The sequence below is a fragment of the Prenolepis imparis genome, unplaced genomic scaffold (genome assembly GCF_030444845.1).
Source record: "Prenolepis imparis isolate NDT839.2.m4 unplaced genomic scaffold, iyPreImpa1.0 SCAF_7, whole genome shotgun sequence".
Classification (NCBI taxonomy): domain Eukaryota; kingdom Metazoa; phylum Arthropoda; class Insecta; order Hymenoptera; family Formicidae; genus Prenolepis; species Prenolepis imparis.
Window position 1 is genome coordinate 6752063 of NW_028141165.1, and position 24616 is coordinate 6776678.

The window sequence follows — 24616 nt, forward strand, 5'->3', positions numbered from 1 at the left end:
TTTAAAAAGAATTTTTTCAATTTTTTTTAAGAAAAAGTAAATCTAATTTTACTTAAGACAAAAATTAATTTTTTGACGAAGACGAATTTTTTTATATCAATTTAATAGATTCATGTTCTAAAGTTTTTCAATTAGTTTTTGTTGCACTAAGGCTATGAAAGGATTAAGGAGATTGAAATAAAAATAATAGAAGGTGTTTTACCACCACGTACAGCTTTTCTCGTGGAATTTCTTAAATTATCTCAACACAATTGAAAGATAGCGCGAATGCAGCTTACATTTATAATTATATGCGTTTTTGATCCCTTTAGCGATAGTTTGCCATTAAAATTGCATGGCATGGAATCGCAAACAGCCAAGTGCTCAAGTGTTGTTATCATCTTCGTATAAGTATAATGTGTGCAAAATGCGCGATATTACATTATGTGCGACTAATATCATGGCAACAATATATGAGTCGAGATTATTCTTTTGCGCGGGGACTCTCATATGTATTACATATCGTTACAGTTGATCGAAAAGTGTAAGAGTTTCGGAATTATACAACCATCGTCACTTATATAATATTGCTTTTTATCTTCGTAACATTACTGTACGCGGTTCAATGAAATATATCCACGTTATTTCGCGAAATAATTACACCTGTCTCCTGATAACAGCTGATATATCGGCTACGAATGTTTAATGCAATTTACACATTACTTTGAACATTTAACGTGCTCAATATCATAAGAAAAATCTAAAAACATTAAAATATTGGGAACTAAAACGCTTCCCTGATTTTGTCATTGTTGATCCGCGCCGACAATGGCCGGTATTCGTAGTCCTTATATATTTAAGATCGTCTTTTGTTCGGTCTTGAGATGCTGTGCCATTTGATTGGTCGAATGGAATTTTAAGACGATCCAAGACCACACTTAAGACGATTTTAAATATAAGAATGGACTATAAATATTGCCCAAAATGTCACCGCTAACTTGTTCTACATTGAACTATCTGCGTATATTCGAGCCGGCTGAGTTCACCGACGGAATGGCGGCTTGTGCAGCCGACTTGACGTTTGACATAAGCGAACCCACATTTCACTTCCAGAATAATTTTATAAATACATGTCATATAGATTTTTTTTTATAAAGAAACGCAAAATATTGTGCCTTATTATAAAATTGTGTAACAAAAATTACATTTGCATCTCTAATTGCAATTAAAGACTAGAAAAGAAAGAGTGATGTCCAAAATGGCCTTAAAAATCCTCCCCTTTTAAGTAAAAAAATTGTAAGTAATTGTAATGAGTAAGATACCAAAGGAAAGAGTTTTACAAGTAAATTATTATTTGCAAATAAACTATTACATTATTACTATAGTTTTCGAGATATCATGGATCAAAGTTTTAGTTAAGTTGCCTAATTTGTAAATATAGTAAATATGTTTCTTTGAGTAAAATCATTATATATATTATATATTATATATACATTTGTGTAATCGATAAAAAGTAGTCTTTAATCTAATATTTTTTTTAATTTCTGCTCTTAAAAAGGAAAGGACATTATTTTCGGGACATCACTAGCTCTTTAAAGTAAATATCTTATTTTAGAAAAGAGAAAAACTAGCTTGATGATAACATTATATTATTTTATTTCTTAAAATTAAATTTATCCAAAATTTTAAAATATCTCTAAACGCTTGTTATTCGTAAATTATTGATGCTTCAAAATTCTGTCAGTCGCCATTTCGTTTTTAATTAATTCTGTAGGATTTATAGATACATTAAAGATTTAATTTTAATGTAATAATTTTGACTAAATGCTTTATTTGAATTTTATTTGACACTGAATTTTTTCCACCAGTATATAAATTTTTAAATATTTTATCTTAACTTAATTGAAGCTAGCTTATCACATATCTCGCAAAAGAAATATTAATTTTCTCGCAAGAACATCGATTTGATGAAAAAACTTATTATATCTAGATATTTCATTTTTAGAGCGTGAAATATTATATAGAATTAATCAAGCTTACCTTATATCAATCGGGGCATCGACCGAAAGCGAGTATGTACTTCCGAGGAAGTTTCATTCATATTAGCCTCCTGTTTAAACAATCGATCAAAATTAAAGTTGCCATTGCAACGGACGATTTGTCAGTTTGACGACCCAAAAGAAACTCCTGTGACGATGCACACGAACGGCGACACGAAAATGGCTAAGCGACACGAATACCAAAGATGAAGATATCCCTTCGCCCTTGAAGTCGCAAAATGGTCGACGCTTACCAATCATCGCGCACGCTGCTACGGTGCTGATCGTATATATTTCATAAGAATGAGGGAAAAAAAACACAAACTGCCATTTTTTTTAACAATAGATTGCGTGTCTGAGTGCGCCGCTCAACAATCGCTCCGATAACATAGTAATTATAACAAAGCTGCTGAATAAATTAAAACAATAATAGCGCGATAAACGGAATGAAAGGACGGCCCTTGTATAATAAACTTATCGGTATTTATTGAGAGTCAGACTGCGTGGTTGCTCGATTCGAGATTACAAACATAATTTACGCAAAATAATTTACGTATAGCTGAGAATGTGTAACATTTATAATATGTTTGTAATGGTGACGATAGGGTAATATTTTTCTTGTTTAGATAAATAAATGTTTATTAGCTAAGAAGATTTAACATTTATATATAAAACCGTGACAGATTATAAAGAGATTATTTTTTCACATTTTTTATTTTTTTTACGTATCGGTTTTTCTTTTTACTCGCATCCGAGAGCAACCATCTTGTCGGAGGATAAAATTACGAAAGAGCTGTAGAATATAATGGAGATATAATGCGAATACACAAAATAATTTATTAATCATGCTGCACGTATTAGAATAAATATTAATAAACCATAATAAATTTTTACAAAACATTCTTGAGCAGAATCTCTTGAAACAATATAAAGAAACTTTTAGAAGAATTGTAATAATATTTCTACATTTTCCTCTAAATTCCCTCAAATTCATCAAACGGTATAATAAGATTGCTAAGAATTGAAGGGGGAAGTTTACGATTGCAAATAATAATAAATTATACATGTATGTATATTATTTACATATATATTATATACACATGTTATATTTATATATAACAAATATATGTATATATAAATTAATGATTTTTTAAATAATCTCTTTAATAATACTGGAAGAACATTTCGTCAAATCATGGTCAATGACAGCTCTATCGGGGCACGTCATTTTACGCTGATTTATGTAAAGATGATCGAACAAATCATTTTCCAAACTAAAGTTTATCTATATTTCTTTGACAATGTATCTTATGGCTTGCTCTCTGCAAAGCAAATAAAAGAACCATGTCGTGGCTCGCCGCGCCCAGAGAAATTAAGCACTGCGTCTACTGCATTCCTGCAGTTCTCGTTTTAGTGGATCGGAATTTGTATGCGTTACACTCACATACGTATGTATATATATGTATGCAGATACCTACACGTGCCCGTGGACCGACAGCGTGTCCTGGACCAAACTACGGATCGAACATCGTAGAATACTACCCGACTACAAGATGCTCTCTCGACGTCGAAATGTTGGCGCCATCCTTGTACAGGCGAGAGTCCACGCATGTAAGTACTATACACACACACAGATTATAATCTTCTACATTAACATTAAGATTCCATATGAAAATATTGTATGGAATTCTTGAAATTAGATTATAGTTTCGAAACTATCAAATGCATTATAAATAATTTATAATTTGCCTTATGATGCATTACACTGCATTACAAATGCATTTTAAACATTTATTTTTATTAATATTTAAAAGATCTTAATATACAATATTTAAAATGTTTACGTGCAGATAAAAAAAAGTATGATATTTTTTTAATTATTGCAACTTTTCTGCTTACGTTTCTACGTAATTCTCACTTATAGATACAGGTTTTTACGATTAGTTGAAGAAGTTTAAGTACAATTTTTTTATCTCAAAAATTTCAAGATTACGAAAAAGTACTTTTTCGCATCTTTCACTTCTTTCTCTCTTTCTGATAATGGATCGTGTGTTTATCATTAGTCACATAATTTCCATGTGTGTACAAAAGAGCAATACGCACATTATAACATCCATTATAACAGCGTGTTTTTGCAGCTGTTTTCTCTCCTTCACCCGCGAGCGCATCCGCGATGCATGCATCGTGATGCATGTCTCTTGCATAATGCACACACAATGTTCTATCAATCGGACGATAATGCATCTTGTAATGTCTTGTATCATTCGCATATGCGAATGATAAAAATATAAAGCAAAACAATCGCGTAATCTCTCTGCTTATGCGTAACTGTTGTGACTGCTGATTAATCAGCTGATTCGTTGATATCGTGATAGTTCGTCTGAGAAATCTGCGATTTTTTATTCTTTCATTGATTTTAACATCCTTTTTGCAAAGCCAATATTTTCCAAGATTTTTTATTTCCTTCTTTTACGTACTGCATTTGATGTTAAAAGTATATACATATCTTATTGGTGTTATTTTTTGTTTTATATCTCTGTTTACCGATCTTACGTTTATTTTATAATTATATCGCTCCAATTATGAATTTTCGATTTCGAGAAATGAAATCTTTGAAAATCTGTTTGAGAACGAATAAATATAAGAGTTAAATCGAATATTATCTTTTTTTTTAAGCCGAAGAGCTATCAACTCTCTTTATTATAATCTTTTGGGAATTTATTTCTAATAAATATCATTGCTCACATATGCACACACACACAAACAATAGAGAAAGCAGATGTCCGCGATGCGTACATCTAATCTCATTTTTACTACGTCGAGAACAAAGTTATCAATGATATTATTCTTTTTTTGAATTTTGCACAAGAAGAAGGACATTATAATTTCAATTGTGCCTCACACCCTGTCTTTCTCTCCCCGCAACTCCGCATAAATCACGAGCGATTAAAACGAGAGCTCGTTCGCGATTATCGAGTCCATCCTAGACTCTTCGCGAGAAACATTTTTTTTTTTACGCTCGCGAATCGCTGCCAACGATAAATCGTCATCTCTCCCACTCAGCCTCCACGAACTTCGTGGAAATCCGAGGGCGCAACGAGACACGCACCAAAAAAAAAAACGATAAATTATATGGTCCTTCGAAAAAAAATGTACGAAAGGGAGTACGAGAAAGAGGGGTGGGAGAGAATACTCTGTGGTGGAAAAAGGACCGGTCGAAAGAAAGAGAGGTCCGGGATCAGGACAGAACGATCTGTCTCGGCATCGGTGGATCGACGAGAAAGGGAAGGGATCGTCGAGAGAGAGGGCGGCGCCACGTTTGCGCCACGCGGTATAAAAAGTTCCGGAGGGGAATAAAGAAGAGGTGGAAAAAAAAGAGCCCAGAGAGAACGGCTAACATGGAATAGCCCTTAGCCGGCACGATAGCCGCTCTTTAGGCTGATGGACTCTCGTCTTTCCTCCCTCTTCCTCTCTTCCTGCACCCCTCGAGCTCAGCCGCTCCCTTCACCCTTCGCCTTCCCGCTTGCGGTCCAGCTTTCTACCTTTGTCGTACTCCCATACGCGTCGCGTGTATCAATGTGTGCGAGATACTGAACTTTATTTAGCATGTGTTGCACGAAAAAAAATATTTTATTCACATATATAAGGTGAGTCGCAACGAGTGTAAAAAATTTGGACAGCTTGTTCAGGGGGTGATTTTAATAAGTAAAAAATGTTATATGAACGTAGGTCCTAGTTCCTTCAACTAGTTAGAGAAACTGCAAGAAATCCAAGTTTTATTAAAATATGATAATATTCATAGTAGATTTAATATCTAGTTACAATTAAAAAAAAACATTCTAATTATTTAACAATTATTATTGGAAAATAGTGATAAAATTATAACAAGTACTCAAAATGTGCTCCTTGAGCTCGAATGCAAGCTTGACATCTTATTGAAATATGACTATGTTTATATATTTTTTATTTAAAATGACCTTCCGAACAAGCTATCGAAGTCTTTTACATTTGTTATGGATCACTCTGTATACATCATTAAATATGTTTTTAATAATTCTCCATTATAAAAGTTTCCGCGAATTTATAGGACTATTTATTTATTCTTACATTCTTTCTTTTTATAACAATGTACAAGATGTAAAATTTCGATAAAGGATCTAGTGATAAAACATGTGATAAAACATTATCTAATAATAAAAATACTATCGTAACGTTTCTCTTTGATGGAAGGAATACATCAGAATTATCGTGCATAGCTTGATTAACAATGATAGATTTGCACGCTTTGTACTCAGCTTTATTTATCCTATTTTATCCTATTTGCGCGATTTTTATAATTTTTCCATCGGGAATGTCAATAATATTAAAAAAAACAGAGAAACAGAAAGACTAAAAAACTAAAAATTTACTATTACGCTTACATATTTATAATTTATGATTAAAATAATTTTATTTATCGCAATCTATATTTCTCTTTGATATTGCGACAAGACATATCTGCATAATCAACATGCGATTATATTACATGTAATGTAATAATAAAATATTGTCGATCAGAGAAAGAGGGAGAGATCTGCAATTTCATTTTGAAAGATATCATATTTAAAAAGTATCATTTGCAGAAAATGTCTAAACACGTAGTTATATATAAATACTACTCTTTGGAAAAAAATTAAAATATACATATAATTATATATAGATATACTTATATCTTTTTGGCTCTTACGCGATGTAAATATATATTTACAAAGTCGAGCAAATGGACCAGGGGCACGTGTCATATATTAAGTACAAATTACACGATAAATATATAAATTAATCATTTAGAGTGCCTCGTACATCGCATTGTCATACACGTGACGAAAAAAAAATCAAGTTGACAATTACGAGAAAAAAATGCATCTGTTGTAAATGTAAAATAGAGCTAATGAATGGCGTAATGAAATATAATTGAAAGTTGAATCTGTGTCTTTATATAAAAAGAGAAGACTCAAGTTGAGACTTTAAAATTTAATAGAATTTATAGAGTGTTTCTAGAGAATCCGTAGTTATTTTATTTTTTTATTTTTATTTTATTTTATTTCTTTTCTCGTCACGACAGTTGTATCTTTCTCTTCGTCTGACAGGGAGCGCATCTGTTCAGATATTTTCTGCAACGAAGCAGTCTACAATATCGGCACCCTGTAGAAAGTATTACCAATATTGTATCGCGAGACACCATATATGTATATGGAATGTGTGCTTTTTCGTTACTTTGCAAAAATCGAGATATAATATATATAAAGCATTAAAGAGATAACAGAGAATAGAATTAATGCATCGATTATACACTATCAGCGCTTTTTCTCAAGCGCTGAAAACTAGACAAAAATTATAATTATTAAGTAAAATTATATATATAATATTGGTCTAAATAAATATAAATATATAAGCGATAGGAACACACATATTTTGTAATAATCGTTTCCTAAAATTCGCGATAATTAGACACCTATAGGATGTGCTAAATTTCTTCACTTCCCGAAATGACACTTAAAGCTTGGTTGCCTCTCCTCAACATTGAATAATCGAATACGAATTTTTATAAAGTACATGCTACTTTTTAAATTTTTTATATAGGATGATCCGTGTGTTTATATATTCGCGCGTTCAGCACGATCGGAGTTTTTGTCAATAAGCGACGATGAATAAACCAATGATAAGGTTTAACCAATCGATACGCCTTTGCCGAAACTTTTAAGCTCGTTGCAGCTACAGTCGGCATATTCTTTGAAGTCGGTAAGAACGAGAAACGGCTTTCTATGATCTCTCGGCGTGAACCGCTGTAGTGGAAGTTATAACCGAGGCGAGGTCACTGCTGGACTGACTAGTGATTGGTTCTAGTGGTGGCACGCTGAAATGAAAATTAACATATTAACAAGCAATTTATCTGTCATTTTTTTCGAATTAATTTCCTATTTCATTTACTTAGAAGAAACAAAAATTCTTTTTTTTACAATAAGATATTATATACATATATAATCTAGAAATCATATACGTATTTGCGTATCTCATTTACGTGGATATAAACAAAGAATTAAATTTTTTTTACAATGAAATATAATCTAGAAATCATATACATATATCTATTCGTCTTTCATTATCTTTTATATCTGAATTTTTGAATTTTTTAAGAGGGTGTTTCAAGACTATCGCCAATTCGCAGCCAATCCCTTTTAAAGTTGAGTAGAGTCATGAAATCATACATGAATCAATTAATATTTCAAAAAACACGAATCATTTTATTTTCACTCTCTCTTTTCATTCTAAATTCATTCAATTTTCTTAATTTTATATTTTATCAATTAATTTATAAATAAATTTAACGATAGCCCGTCGCACACATAAACGCACGTCGGAATAGATCTCGCACGTTAATAATAACCGAGATTGAAATATGATTCGTGACTTACGTAAGGGTGGTTTGGCGATTCAACACGGCGGCGGTGGGTAATGCGAGGGGCGAGTGTGCGTGCCCTAATTGCGCCCCGGTTGGTGTACCTACACGAAGACAGTGCTCTTCGACCCCTGCACCACCGCCGCCACCGCTTGCGTATATTGCGTTCAACTGCAACGAGTCCACTGTAACGTCAAAAAAAAAAAAAAAAAAAAAGAGGCGACACATCGGTCACGATTATTCTGCTCTTCATACTTTGATTAACGCATGCATTAATCTCAATTTTTAACGCGTTATAGGGGTGACTTTTATATTCCAAGAGATGCATGCATTCTAATGTCCGATATTATTCTACGATACATCGTTTACATCGTTCGAATATGCATGCTATTAATTTACGAGAGAAACTTTGCCTTTTTATTCTTTAATTTTATATATTATTTAATTATTTGATACGTTCAAGTCGTAAAGATTCAGCGATTCGAGCTCTTATCAAGATGAATATTTGATGTGTTCATTGATAGACTTTTGATCCTTGTTTGTGAGAAATGCCCAAGGTCGTGATTTTTGAAAGAGATAAACGCATGCATACAACTCGAGTGAAAAATTCTCGATGTGTCATTTTTGCGAGTCCGCAAAGTCGAGAGACTATATCGGACAATAATGCTCGATATGAAATGCGTTAATTATTGGTTTAATACAATATATTTAATATATTAATATATTTTATATATTTAATAAAATATATATATTTAATATATTTGTTAATATAAATATAATAATCAGACATGCAAATTCGTAATTTTTTTTTTTTTCGGTTATGGCTTTAATTTGAATTTTTTGATATGATAAAATTCCGGTGAGATTAATTGCGCGATTTTTCGATTTTATTCCATATATGAGGGATATATTTATATGTATACAGGGAGAATTTTCTCTTAGAATTTACCCTGAAAATCATGATAATCGTGGACAATATGGTATGGAAAGAATTTTATGAAAATTTCTCTGATTAATATTTATCACAATAAACATAATAATATCTACACGTTAAAATATAAAACATGTTTGAGTAATTTTACCATGCAGTTTAGTAAAATTAATCAAATATGTTTTATATTTTATTGTGATAGATATTATTATATTTATTGTGATAAATATTGATCAAAGAAATTCTTATAAAATTCTTTCTATACCATATTGTCCCACAATTATCATGATTTTCAGGATAAATTCTAATTGTGAGAGAAAATTCTCTCTGTGTAATATATTGAAGTGTCTCGGGGGTAAAACATTTTCCGCTCTTTCCCCTCGTATCTCCCGTATTCCTCGATTTAATCCCCCGTCGAGGTGTCGCTATCAAAGAGCGTGTTCCGAACTCTGGCCAATCCGAGGCATTATCGGTTATTGTGTACTCTCGTCGGATTTTCCCGATCCCCTCGCGCTATCACATGTATATATGTACACACGATCGTATATTTAGTCAGCTATCGAGGCCGACTGATGGACGAGGATGGGAATTATGTGACTATGCGTTTTCGTTTTAAAAAATTCGCCCGTTCTCAAAACAGTCGATTGATCATTGTTAAACATCTCGAAGGTGATAAAAATAATTTTTAGCTTCTTATAATTGTATAATGACGAAAAATTTTATAATTTATATGATATTCATATAAATCTAGCGATTGGTTATAATTATTTAATAATGTATTAAAATATGGTTCCATAAATTTATATTCCTCTATAATATCTCGACCACTTCTACCTGTAGGTACACCTAATCGAATCGACTAAATTGCCCAATTAATGTTTGCAAAAAGAATGAGAATATACAGAGTATTATTTTATCATAGAAAGAATTTATCTTAATGTCAATGATTTTTGAATGATAAAAATAATTTGAATGATAAAACTCGCGAAGAATTTTGATTTATTTAGGGACGCAGATATATACTCCGTATATATATATTTTTTAAGCCAAGATAATAGAGAAAGGGGGTGTTAGTGAAAATAAACTGTATATAATAGACTTGCTCACCGAAGACTCACCAAGTAGGTTGGACTTGATCTCGGTCTTGTGGATAGCACTGGATCCGGATAAATTTCCACTGATAGATCCCGAGTGATTCTTTGGTTTTCGCTTTCGTGTCTGTATTCCCTCCTTTTTCATGCTCAATGGTCTGTTCACCTGTAATCAAATTAATTATGTGCGCGCGTTGTCTCTTTTCGGTTCTTCCAATTTGACGTAAGAAAGTAATAAAACGACAATTTTGAAGAAATCTAACATCAGTTTTGTATCTTTAAGGTAACTCAAGATTGTCCTATGATCATTTATATAGTTTTATATTTTTTAATGACTTTAATATATGCATTAAATTTTTTGTAAATATATTAAAAGATTATTAATTACTTAATAATATATATATATCACACTAGAGCCAAAGCATGAAATAATATTCGCATAAAAATGAGAAAGATCGAATATACGATAATATATATACGCATTTTTTTTCGGTCGATTCGCACAACCGCACATCAATCTCTGTTTTAATTAAATTTATTGTCACGATCGTTTGCACAGATCCGAGCACAGATAATCTACGCTCCTCCGCGTCGAGACGGGGTCGTCTCATGCGTGTAAAAACAATCAAGTCACCGTTATCGTAACTAGCGATCGCAAAAAAGACTGATAAGCGATGCGCTGACCAGTCGTAACGAGATTAATGTATTAATTAAAAGTAATTTACTCCACTGCTCTTTTCATGTTTTTTTTATATCGCGAGAATGGAAGAACGTATTGTGTTAGAGAAATACCTAGAATATTACTCAGGTACATTGATGAAAGAAAGTTCTGTTCTTTATAAATGACCTCTCTTTACGTCAGCAATTTTTTTTTCTGCATTATCATTTATTTACTATTTATTTTTTATAGGATGTTTGTAATTAAGAGATGTCGATTGCGCGTTAAAATTTCCATTTAAATTAGATATAGAGAAAATAATTATATATTATATTATAATTTATAATTATTTTATTACAATTTTTTATGGCTGCATTATGAATATATATTATATTACAATTTTGTGACTCACATTATGCAGCTTGAAATAAAGGCCGCACGCGTTGCAGACTGGTTCGCCATTGTTGTTTCGTCTCCAAAGGGTCGTGTTGTTTGTTCTGCAATTTGCACATTGCACTCCCGTCCTCCGTACGCCGGTCTGCGGTATAAAAAGTGCTACTTTCATATAAACACACATATTAAATAATTGTGTGCGTAAAAATATCTCTATAAGAGAGATCTCTCTTCTCTTTCTTTCTCTCTCTTGCAAAAAACGAAAAACGGAGCGTGAAAAAAATATCGTGTTATATTTAAAAGGATATTTAATGATCATCTTCGTTATCTAACGAGGCATTAAAAATTATTACAGAATTAATATATGACGTATTTCTCGAGCGATGCGTTCGCGTCGAATAATTTACGATTTAAAGCATATGATTTTCGTAAGTTTTACGAGAGGCGACAAAAATTCCTCGTTCTCCGACGATGACGACATGTTGCGTCGCTGATGACGGGGTGTTTGAGAAATCAAGACTACGAAAATGGGAGTGCTCGCAGCAAGAAAACTAGAGCAAACAACAGCCGACAGTGAGTCCCCGTAGTGATTATTTACTCGGCAAGAGATAACATCCCTCTTTTCTCTGTCTTTAGTAACGGTAGGGAAACGAGAGAGAGAAAAAGAGAAAAAGAGAAAGAGAGAAGAGAACGCGGGAACGTTATTTAATATCGAAGTCATGTACGCTTCACGAGCGAAAAATTTATCAGGGTAAATATGGCCCCATTTTGACGATGGTCAAACGTATTTCGGCCGTCGAGCATTTGAACGCGAGAATCGCAGATTGTGCTTTAATCTCTTTAGTTTTCATACTCTTTTTTTAAAAATATTTGTTAGATTAAAATTCATTATATTAGAAAATAATAATAATAATAGAAGAAAGATTTTCATCTCAATTTCTAACATAATAAAACGCTGAATTTATTGTGTTAGAAATTTAAATGAAAATCTTTATTCTATCATTATTTTTTTCTAACATAATAAATTTTACGCTGAATATAATATATCGCTAATAAATATTGAATATAATATTCTGCGTCAAATTTTTTGTCAGAAAAAAATAATGGAAGAAAGATGAAAATTAAAACTCAAATAAATCTCAACTCGAGAATGCTGAAAGTGCAAGTCGCACATTGCATTATTCGAGTTGCGCTAATTAAAATATCCGCTGCAGAGACTAATTGCAATAATGTAAAGAAACTAATAATTAGCAAAAGAGGCAGAGCAAAAGATGTGCAAAATCGAGACTCGATTACTCTCTCGAAAAGTGTGATTCTCAGATTACTTAAAAGAAACTATATATTACTATATATAACAGATTAGAGAAATATTATAAAAAAACAAAGATTCGCACAATGTTTACCGGCGCGACCGACTGCTTCGGCTTGGGGCATCTCATAGGTTGCCTGTTGACCCCGTTGAGCTTGCTGTAGAGACCGCAGCTGTGGCAGTAATAGTGGCCGGTGCCGTCTCGTTTCCACAGCGGCATCATATTAGATCCGCAATGGGCGCAATGCTTAGGCTCCGCTGGTATAACGGTACCATCGAAGGCCTCATCGGTGCCGGAAATCGGAAGGGTGGTCCAGGCCGAGGGTGGTGCGCTTCCGCTCGCGGAGACGCTGTATCCACCGCCGGAATATAGTTGCATGTTGGTGTCGCCGACGGAGATGGCGGTGATGCCCGGATAACTCGAGACGTACTCCAAAGCCGGGGGCGAGGGCGTGCTACCGGCTGGCCAGTAAGGATCGCCCGAGGGTTGCTTCACGTATTGATACGTCGGTCCTGTGCTGTATAACGTTATCTGGGAGCCCGGTGAGCCGGGTTGGTCGTAATGTAATGGAGCACGAGTGGAAGTTAAGGATGACGCTAACGTCGGGTCGCCTTTCATGAACGCGCTGCTGGGTGATTCCACCTGTCGAATATGCGAAACGTGGGTCTTAGTGTATCTTCGGTTTGAAAGCGAAGATAAGAACTGGACAATATTATCAGTTTTTTAAAAAAATATATATATAGGGTTCGTTAATAATCGCCGGAATCTCTCGCGTGCAGGTAGAGGGGGTTCAACCGATAATTATAATAAAATGATAAGAGAGAACGAGATAGTTGATTAAAATAAATAGTAAAACTTTTCCCCGTCTCTCACTCTTCTCACCTCGGTTGCTCTCGAGCTAAGTTGCGTCGACGGATACGCCAGGATCACAGGCTCTCCCGGCTTGGCGTAGCTGTAGGTCGACGCCTGCTGGAACGTCTCGTTGGCCGACAAATATTGCGTGTACTGAACCGTTTGCGGGGGTGGAATGGCGACCGTCTCCAGGGTGGCGTACGTGTTCGGAGTCTTGATGGCGGCGGCCGCGGTTTCAGGCGGATCGTACTTGACGACGCCAGCGGCGTCGCCGTAGCTCGTCGGCACGAGATGTTGCTGCGGCTGATGCTGACCAGGACGAATGCCGTCCATGGGCGGCGAATACGGCGGCGGCGCCGGCGATCCCAGATGGACCCCGGCGGATCCCGGTTGCGTGACGATCGTCCCGGCGTCGTAATCTTCCGTCGTCGCGGCCGCGAGAACCGGCGAGGCCTGATATCTCGCGGACCCCTGATGATTGTCGTGCGGACTGAATCTTTGGTGCCCGGGCGCCTGCTGGTGCTGGGCTCGCCGATGATCGGGCATCTGCACGGTGATGACCTGACTCTCCCTTCGTACTGGCTCGTGACTGTCCGGATAAGACATCGCGTATCGGTCTATCTCGGTACCGTCCGGCGCGGGAGTCTCGTATCTTTGTTCGAAGAAACGTTCGCGGTGTTTAAACGTGCTTCTCGATTTTTTTTTTTTTAACGAACTCGCGACGGGTGTCTCACTGTCGCAATACATGTACATTTTTTTCTGGAATTACGGATTACTTCGCATTGATTTACAAGCATAAAACAATAATAACCCAGACAAAATTAAAACGTTTTAAAAAGTAAAAATAAAGAAATGTTTGACACGTTTTTTAAATATGTTTTATTAAATACTATGATTTATGAAATCATTAATATTTGATATTTAATTCGCTCAGATCTAATCTAATTTTATTTGTATTTCGTGTGTGTTCAAGTTTATATAAAAGAAATTTTTATTAAAAATGTTTTTTAAGTTAATTTTTAAAAATTTCTGAATTTTTTAATCATGAAGTTTAAAATGAGACATTTTTTAAAATTTATAATTGGGAATTCGTAACTTTTTGTTATATGTTAATTATAATATATTTTAATTTAGGTGTTCCAACTAAATATTTGCAATATTAATTTAAAAAAAAAATATTAATTTTAAATTTTTTGTATAATACATTGGTACTATTTGATTTACAATAATATCTCATAAATTAATGTTTCTTAACATTTCTTTTTATAATCATTCCAATAATATATTTTTTTTTACTAAATTAAACAGTACTAATATTTAAATACTTCATTTTATTAAAAAAAAAGAATTAACATTAAGAATTACATGCATTCCGTCGCATTACTTATAGAATTATACGGCGCATTACATGGAATTACTTAAATTTTTGATGAGTGAGACACCCCTCGACGAACTCTTAGCTCTAGAAAAGATCGACTAGTCTTACCTGGGTGGTTCCTTCACCGTAAGCGTGATAGTGGCGTCGGAGCTTTCCGAAACTTCGACACGCACCTCCTGACCGTTGCTGGTGGCGTAAACGACGCGTTGCTGATCCGTCCCTCGTTGTTGAACCTCGGCTGCACTTGGATGAGAGATCTGCACGTAATGGGTCTGCTCCTCCTGATAATTACGCTGCTGTGCCTGCTCGTGTTGCCGCTCGTTTCTCTGCTGATGGAGATTCCCGGTGACCGAATTAGAGTCCGGCGACTCCGGATCGACTTCGATTCCCTCAGTTATGTGTCCGGCGGTGGTGATCGTTCTGACGTGTCTTCTCGTTGTTATGACACTTTGAGGACTCGACATTGCCTGATCGTCCGTCCCGGGGACCCGCGGTGAACCGTCGTCCGCGTGATGACCCTCCCATTCCATTTTGATCTCCTGCTTCACGAGCGTCTCTTTCATCACGTCCTAAGTAAACCGACCAACCGGCATGCAGTTAAGGAAGAACACAATAATCTAATCGCTTATGTCAAGTATATCGAAGTATCCGTTTTCTATTGTTGACCGGAAACTTTTTTTTTTAATTTTAAGTCTTGTTTATCTGAGTTAGGGCCACCGCACAAGCTTTTCCGTAACGCGTTACGTTAGAGTCGGAAACGCATGGAAAACTTTCGCGGTCAAGAATAATTAACAAATATTTCATCTCTTTTTTTTTTAAATATATAAATTTATGTTATTATTTATTACGGATAAATTATATCGAGAAAGAAGAGATTAATCTTTCGATTTTCGTAGTCAGAGTGTGCTTAGCTGTTCTCAACAATTTAATATATAAATAAATGACAGAGCGACGCTGTGCCACGTGCGAAAACTCGACATCGGAATAGCGTTATCGTTCGCGATAACGGAATCGTGCACGAGCAAAGTCATATGTCGGATTTTCAACCGGATAACAGAAAAGATTGGTGTCTAGGTCGGCGATCTTCGCGGAAACTTTTGCTTTCGCTCCATTCTGACGGAGAGAATCAGTTATCTGAAGAAATCATTGACTACACATTTTCCCTTTTTGTGGAAGCAATTTTTTTGAAAAGATTTTTTATCTTAATATCCAAGATAGCTAAGACAATGGCAATGATTCAAGAAAAACGTTCATATTTATAATATCAAGCATAACATACGTACATAATAACATAGTAAATAACATCTCTCTCTCCAGAAGGAGATAAAATATGTCAAATTGTCTATTGACAGGATAAAGGCTTAACGGTCCTTGGCGGATCATTAGTCATTCTTTCAAAAGGGGAATCCTCTGAGCCACGCGATCTGATGTTTCAGGCAAAAGACACACAACACACACACACACACGTGTGCGGGATTAGTGAAGAGGGTAGAGGAGAGAGAAGGAAAGAGGACCGGGGACACACCTCGTCCGTCTCGAGAAAAATGCGAGAGAAATACTGTTTGTCCTGCGTCACACTTCCGCTCGGCAATGTCAAGTTTCGACTTCCGGCGCGAGAGCACGCGACGGCTCTTTTTCCTTCGGCAAAGACCGAAAGCGCGACTTCCGCTATATCATCACACCGTCGGCGATGATCTCGCAATCCGTATATTCCGGTGTCGCGGAGTGTCAAATCGGAGTAACGCGACATATGAGTCATATATTAAACTGAAGTTGAAGTGAAGTGGCAAGTGTCGCTTTTTGTATCGTAAAATTAAGCGTGAAACTTTTGGAAATGAGGAGCAAATTAATTAGCAAATGATGACTCTTTCGTGAATAAATGTCTCTCTTAAGTATCGAATAAACCGTCATATGTTGAATAGAACAAAAATCACATTCATAATATTTTTTTTTTTTTTTTTTTTGAAGTAAAATCATATTATTTTTATTTAAGGACTTTACTTCGGACTTTCATCTTTCTATAAACAAGAAAAACTTTTGAGTTTATCAGTGATGACAGTTTACAGTTTACGAATAAAGTAAAAATAAAAACTAATTAAATACTAACAAATAAAAACAAATATATACAGTAATGTAGTAATGAAGTAAAAATGAAGATTTAATTTAATTTAATTAAATATTATCGATGTAATGAGTGAAGTAGATCAGAATGGAGGAGAAAAGGGGAGGCTTGCATCCAGGAGTGGATGACAAAAGACTACTAAAGAAGAGAAGAAGATGTAATGAGATTTTATAGTAAATAAAGTAAAAACGAAGATTAATTAAATTAAATACTTATAAGTAAAAATAAATGTAATAATGAAGTAATAAAAATTAATTAAATTAAACACACTTTAATTAAAGACTTATCATCGACATCTTTTACTTTTTAATAAGATCTGTCTAATAATTCAAATGTCGCAATTTCGTTAAGTCGAATTTCTCGATTGACAAAATTACTCGCTGCTCCTTTCACATTTTCGATTGATGCAGAGAGTGAAAAATCCGTCGGATAGGTACCTCGTTCGATGCGTGTCGCATTTGACACTCGTGCCTCCCTATTCCTAGACGCACCCTGCAAAACGCACGCACCGCGAATGCACTAAATTTCGGGGTAAACCGACGATGACATGCATGCACTCGGAAGTGATCGCGAAAGAGACGCTTCCTTCGCCGGCGGGAAGCCAACTGAGGACAGCGAAAAGAGACGATTCGTCGTAGTGTGCCACGAAGAGATGTGCGAGAAGGAAGGTGGTGGAACCACAGCGAACCGCAAGTGAGTCTCTACTGTATCACGATACCGAAGCGACGTGCGTTCTCCTCGATGCGTAGCGAGAGGAGCCAAAGAATGCGAGAGAGAGAGAGATGGGTTGCATGTGGAGGACTTGCAATAGATGGTTTAGATGGACAGGAAAGCGGGAACGACCGTTTGGGCGGACCCTCGCATTTCATTGGTCAGCTAGTTGCGAGATTTTTTCCACGGTTATTCTTTTCATGTTTCTGGCGCCACATTTCTCTCATCCTCTTGTTAGATGCGCAAAAAAATGCTAGCGACGCTTTATAATATATTTTCTGTTTTTCTCCTTCTCTTTCCTAAAAACCCGAACATATACATATTTTTATCTCATATTGAAACAGGGAATACACAGGAATGCGTAAGAGTACCTAAAAGTACTATTCCTCAAAATTGTTTACAACGATAATACCTTGGTCAAACAAAGCATTACCTGAAATATCTTTTCGGGAATTTTTATAAAGTTACTTTACGAAATCGTTGAATCGACGCATAAGCCGAGGCATTTGTTTGTGTTGTAGACGATACAAAAAAAATGGTCAGAATCTGACGAAATCGGGTAACTTCGTATAATCCTAGTCTAGCTGGATTGTCCAAATTACACACACATGTGCACACACACATACACGCAATACTTGAGAGGGGAAAAAAAAAAAAGGTCGCGGAGGGGTCCGTTTGTTTGCTCGTTGATAAAGTGCGATGTTGCTGCGACAAAGATAACAAGGGACGTTATGCGGGGGAAACGAGACGTGTCCACGAGAATCTCGCCGTCATCGTCGGCCATCGTTGCTAACGCCCTGGCATCGCCATTTTGTAGCGGCGACAGCTTGACCATCTAGAGAGAGGGATGATTCATATGCCCGTAAGCATTGTGATCAGTCAGGGGGAAAGAGAAGTCTGGCCGATTCTCATAATAGGATCTCGTTTTAATAGACCCGAAAATGGTCGATACCTCTTTTATAAAGTCTAACTTTTCTCTTGCATGAATTTTTATATTTTTTATATTTTTTATTCTTATTTTTGTATTTTCATTTTTTTGCTCACATAGTTACTGAAGATGATCCGAAGTGGGGTTCAATTATAACGAAACGTTCAATTTTAAACTCAAAATACTAAAATAATACTAAAATAATTATGTAAAGGATCTGATAATTTAATTAGGAGGAAATCTTTTTTAAATTTAATTTTTTACATTGCTGTTTTTAATAAATTTATATGCGCGTTATTTATTACGCTGACTCTTATTGTCTTTTTGCCCCTAATTAATTATAATCTTAAACTTTTTTTTATATTCGCGCCTTTATCTCGCTACATAGCTTTTATTAGCCTTTATCATTACTTATACTGACATGTTCAGAACCTTTTTGTTTTATTAAAAGTCTATGAGATTTAACACTTAATTACGCGCGTCACATTCGTAATATTTATTATCTTGAATTTTTATAATGTTGCACAAAATATAATTGAAAATTGATTTTAATTATTATTGTTATGAATAACAATAATTAAAAATCGATGTTTTATGGTAGAAAAAATCGTGGTGTACACGCTACAGCTGGTTGTTATGCTGCTTACGATAAACGTATCTCAAAGCGGAACAAAACGATTGAATCATAGATAATCAGTGATACGCAGCGCCGATCAATCATCATTTACTCCCGAAATTTAGAGCAAAAATAGTAAGTAAATATGCTCGCTCTGAGAACGAGAAAAAAAGATAGTAACTTTTCAATTACATCGCAACAAAAGTCATCTCAAGATAATGATGACTATTGCCTCACGTCGTTCTGCGTCCTGATTCATTTCTGCAAACGAAACGTCATCGATAGCGAAAACCGCCACAATTTTGGTAATCAAAAAAGGTATATGACACACGTAAAGTGTCATACCTTTAAACATGCTTTATCTCTCTCTGTCTCTCTCTCTCTCTCTCTCTCTCTCTCTCTCTCTCTCTCTCTCTCTCTCTCTCGCATCCAATTTACAATTATTATTCTTCCTACGTTATTTAAATCAAGATACAAGATTAAAGAAAAAACGTTTATCCAAAAAAAAGGTATTAAAATGAAATGTCCTCCGAGTTAATTTATGCAGATTCTGTACATAAATATTTATAATTTTCTAAAAATTTTTTAATCCCCGATTAAGTCAAACCATGGCATATTATTATAATTAGTCTTTTTTTAAATCGATCTCTAAGAATATATGTAAGTTAATAACGCGAACTCGACAAGAGATTAAGATTGGGCGAAGAGAGGGTGGGAGATGGGGGGGATCGTTTTACCGTCACGAATCTATCGAACTGATCGAAAAATAGATCGCGGCGCTCGATCAAGATGAAGAAAAAAAAAGAGAAAAAAATATCGAGCCGCGAAAACCTTTGGACACACATGAAATTCGTTCGGAATGGCGTACGTGACGGTGACGGATATTTCTACATGCGATCGCAACGATATCGTGTAAGCTCGTCCGTTCGATAGAAATCAAGAGCACAAACACACAGGTACGCACGCACACATGTACACACGGACACGCAGGTTTCCTCTCTCGAAGCAATATTCCTGATAAGAACTTACGAGCCACGACACAAAAGGAAGAGGAGATTGTACACAATTGCAACATACCGAAAGTTTGATGGAACGGGATTAGTTCTGTTGACTTTGTAACGATTTTCCCTTGTTGAACTGCGCTGAGAAAATTACCGAGACTAACGAAATTGAGATGACACGAGAAATATTGAAACTTGTGCTTTTCGTCTTCGTTATATCGCAAGAATATATGAAAATAAATTATATAAAATTAAGCATGCGAAATTTCCTCTCAAATTCACAAGTTGAAAATTGCAAAATATAAAATGTCATCTTACAAAAAATGCAAGTTTTTCATTTATTTATTTGCAATCTAAATTTCATTTTTTAGAGATAGCGTTCGTCGAAATTTAATTTAGCGCTGTCGAGAATGGTAATATTAGTAAATTGAGTGTGCAATTTTTATTCAGTTGTGGCATTATTGTGATGGATTAAAATCTTTATTACTTATGGAAAATAAATTTGAGAAAAAAACTCTATAAAATTGAATACGAAATAATCTTTCAAGTTCGTAAGTTGAAAATCAGAAAATTGGATCCATGCAACGAAATTGTGTCTTTTACAATCACATAATTATTTATAATAAAATTGGTTATTTATTTATAATAAAAATAGTAAAGTTGGAAATTGTATTCCACATGAATTGACCTAGAAAGCATCAGAGTACTGACAATGAGATTATTAAGAATTATGGCATTATATCCGCAATATCAACGATGAATTTATTGACCGCCGTCAATAAAAGTTATTATCATAAAGCAGTCGATTGCAAAAGTAATGCGTTTTCGGCGGAATCGTAAAAACTGATCCTGGGTCTTTTCTCTCGCCTCGATGAAGCAACAAATCCGATATTGACTCGGCCGACAAACGCATCGGCGCGAATTAACTTTGTGCAATTTGCAGTATCGCGGTTAAAACTAAACCTACATACAGCCCGAGGCTTTCATAGACAAAGTTTGGCCATCATTTGAGTTTACAATCGTGTTATGTCGCGAAGTAAGCAAACAGCAGCGTTGTCGGCAAACAAGAGGTAACTGCGACGCGAATAATGTACAATTGCACGGAAGATTTCTCAATGTCGCAACATATACGATGCGTGATTAAATTCTGACGAACGCTAATCACCTGTCTCTAAAAAAGAAAATTTAGAAAAAAAAGTAAATAAATAAAAACTTACATATTTTTTGTAAGATGACAAAAATCAGTCATTTCGCTTTGCGATTTTTAACTTACGAATTTGAGAGATATAAATATTTCGCGTGTTTCAATTTTTTATATATTTTATCTGAAATCAAAGTAATGTTACATAATTGAATAAAAGTTGTCATTCGACAATGTTAAATTAATATTAAATCCCGACGAACGCTAATCATCGGTCTCTAATTTAGATTACAAATAAAAATGAATGAAAACTTATATTTTTTTGTAAGATGGTAGGAGCCGATAATTTTTATATTTTGCGATTTTCAACTTATCTGGGTTGAAAATGATCAACAACTATCGAATAAGACGTAATAAGCAGCTCTCCTTCTGACACTTGGAGATACAACGCGCGTTTGTCTGCTTTCCTGTCGTAGCTCTATTGCATTCATGCGACAGAAATTTTTTGCCAATATGCACGATTACGCAGATATAGGTAAGAGGTAGAAGAGACGAAAATTTACCCAAACAATAATGCACAAAAGCAGAGTATCAAGGCTCGAACATCGCCGATGGGGAGGTGCGCGAGTTGCCGCCACGCTGTCAAAATAAACGGCACTATCGCGATTTATCTCGTTTCCCATGATAATAAGAGATAAAACTGCATCCTTACATTAGCTAGTATATCAGCTAAAATGATAATTTCAGTCGTCGGGTCCGCCAGGAACGCGTAGGGCCGTTCTTATACTTACCTCCGATCGAACCGATCCGCGGATCCCCCCGAGAATCTTCTTGTACGAGAGAGAAACGTACTTTAACCCAAAGTGCATTGCGCAAGATTTAGTCGAGTGAATAATCCGAAAGAATGCAGCGGGATGTATAACGCGATATTTTTTTGGCTATCGTTTTGTTACTCCCTAAGGAAAATTTGTTAAAACGCGTGTGAATAATTTCTAGTGTGTGAATAATTTCCAGAAATAAATCTGTCGGATTTTCCTGTAAGAAATCTACCGACATAATCGAGAGTAAAATATGTAAAGTGAGGAGTGGATCTTTAAATTTGAGGTCGTTGATTCTCAAGGACTTTGCAGATGATGAAGTATGAAGTATAAAATAGAGATAAAATGATATGCATATATAGTGTACATCGCGAGAATAGGTATATATCATCGAGTTTGGCCTGAAAAATAATTCGTGACAAATTTTTGTATACTTCTGACGCAAACACACGGAAGCAAAAATTACAAGCGAGCACAAGGAGGATTTACGATTTATTAAACGAGACGCGAACACGTCGAGAGACCATTTTCTTTATCAGCCACGTAGAAATTCCTTATCATTGTATATGAGAAAAATTGAAGTATGCGTGTGCGTGCGTGAGTGTGTGTAGAGATAGATACCATATGATTCGCGCAAGCGCGCGCACAAGAATCCGTATCATCGGGAATCTACGCGAAAATGATGTCTTATTTTTGCACGTTGACATCATGCAATTCAAGGAAATTCCGATATACGTGGTGTCCAAAAATCATCGAATGTTCTTTTAATTACATTTCTTTATCCGAGCAATATAGGAATTTTACGTTAATAAAAATATCTTCAGATTCTCATTAAATCTATTACATCTCCATTATATCTCTATATATTACATCTTTTCTATTTTGATTATTGTATCTTCTTGTAATGAATTCTGCGAATTAAAATCTCTCTCTCCTTTTCTCTCTCTTTTTTTTATTTAAGTACCAAAATTAATTTTCTCGTCTCTAATATTGAATACTAACAATAAGAGGCATTAAAGTTTTATTATAATTTGAAACAATTCCTTAAGTATCATAAAGACGAATCGTAAGACTTTTAGAAAAAATTTCCAAAGTACAGACAACTTACCAACTCTCATTGAATATTAAGAGGCCAATAAAACTTTATTACAATTTGTCATAAAGCATAGTGCACGCCCGTGCATCAAAATGGCGAGTGTTACAAGTCTTTTATGACCCAATCGGCGTCTCGTAACTAGCGCAAAAGACGAGGAAGGTTTTACGGCGCAATTATGAAAATTTACAACGCGACTCGCGGAGCTGTCTCCATTTTAACGTCGACGGGATTAACATCATCGCACTACAATCGCGGCCCGTGCAAACAAATTTCATGTTCATTTTGTTTTCGTCGCAAATATAAGTGCGCTCGTTCGAGTCGTAAAGTATCCGAAAAAAATGAGCTAAAAAGTAGAGGATGATAAATAACAAGGGAACCTCGCAAACCTGAAAATTATCCTAATTTTGACGAAATTTTACATATATACAAGCGGAATAAATAGATGAATATAGAAATTTTTAATTGGTCCAAAAATTCAATTCGAAGAGGTGAAACCACCCCTTTATATATAGAGCGTTTTTTTTTTGCTTTTCTCAATATATCTTGAAAAGAGATATTTATTGGATAGGAGATATGCATTTATATATTGGAGATGTCAAGAAATATTTTATACAAGTTTTATGGTAAGAATACCACTATATATTTAATCACATTAATAAAATTTTGAAAAGATAATTTTTTCAAAGATTTTAAAAAAATTGTTTATAATTTTTTATAAATTATGAATTATATTTATATATAAATTATAAAGTTTCACCAAAATTATAAAGTTTCATCAATTTTCGCGAGATTCCCTGGCAAGTTTTTCTACGCGTTTTTCTACACAAATTTTTCACACATTTTTCTAATAGCAATAAAATTGCTAGCAATTAAAAAAATTCTAGAGTTTTAGAAATCGTCTATCGTGTTTTTCTCGAACAAAAAAAGAGACATGCGCGCGTCTCACATAATACCATGGCGATGTTTGCGTTTCTGCAGCGGCGGGATAGAAACTTTTTATTCCAATATTTGTATTTCGATCGCCCGAATGGAACGCTACGAGACCTTGAAAAAAAATGATTTACACTCGGCTCTCTCGCATTCGGAACTAAAGCCATCACCGCTTATAACGGCGAC

General features: G+C 34.9%; 1 protein-coding gene and 1 long non-coding RNA gene across 6 annotated transcripts in view; one reads left to right on the top strand and one right to left on the bottom strand.

Moving 5' to 3' along the window:
- The window catches only part of LOC145938830 (uncharacterized), an 81649-nt gene that overhangs the window by 50967 nt on the left and 6066 nt on the right, over positions 1 to 24616 (top strand). Inside the window, exon 3 of the long non-coding RNA XR_014425743.1 lies at positions 3489 to 3629. This is a non-coding gene — a long non-coding RNA (uncharacterized LOC145938830). The remainder of the gene's footprint in view (positions 1 to 3488; positions 3630 to 24616) is intronic.
- On the bottom strand, positions 6099 to 17974 carry LOC145938825 (uncharacterized). 5 transcript variants are annotated; one of them, XM_083042615.1, is made up of 8 exons: positions 17627 to 17970; positions 15176 to 15636; positions 13720 to 14341; positions 12931 to 13479; positions 11547 to 11672; positions 10504 to 10642; positions 8471 to 8639; positions 6099 to 7911 (listed from the first exon to the last, which is right to left on the bottom strand). In XM_083042615.1, exons 1-8 carry the CDS (start codon positions 17645 to 17647, stop codon positions 7818 to 7820), a joined length of 2181 nt encoding a protein of 726 aa, XP_082898741.1. In that variant the 5' UTR covers positions 17648 to 17970; the 3' UTR covers positions 6099 to 7817. The 5 variants fall into 5 exon arrangements, with proteins under 5 accessions (XP_082898741.1, XP_082898742.1, XP_082898740.1 ...); XM_083042616.1 differs by having other exon boundaries at positions 12922 to 13479; positions 16351 to 17967; XM_083042614.1 differs by having other exon boundaries at positions 12922 to 13479; positions 17627 to 17966.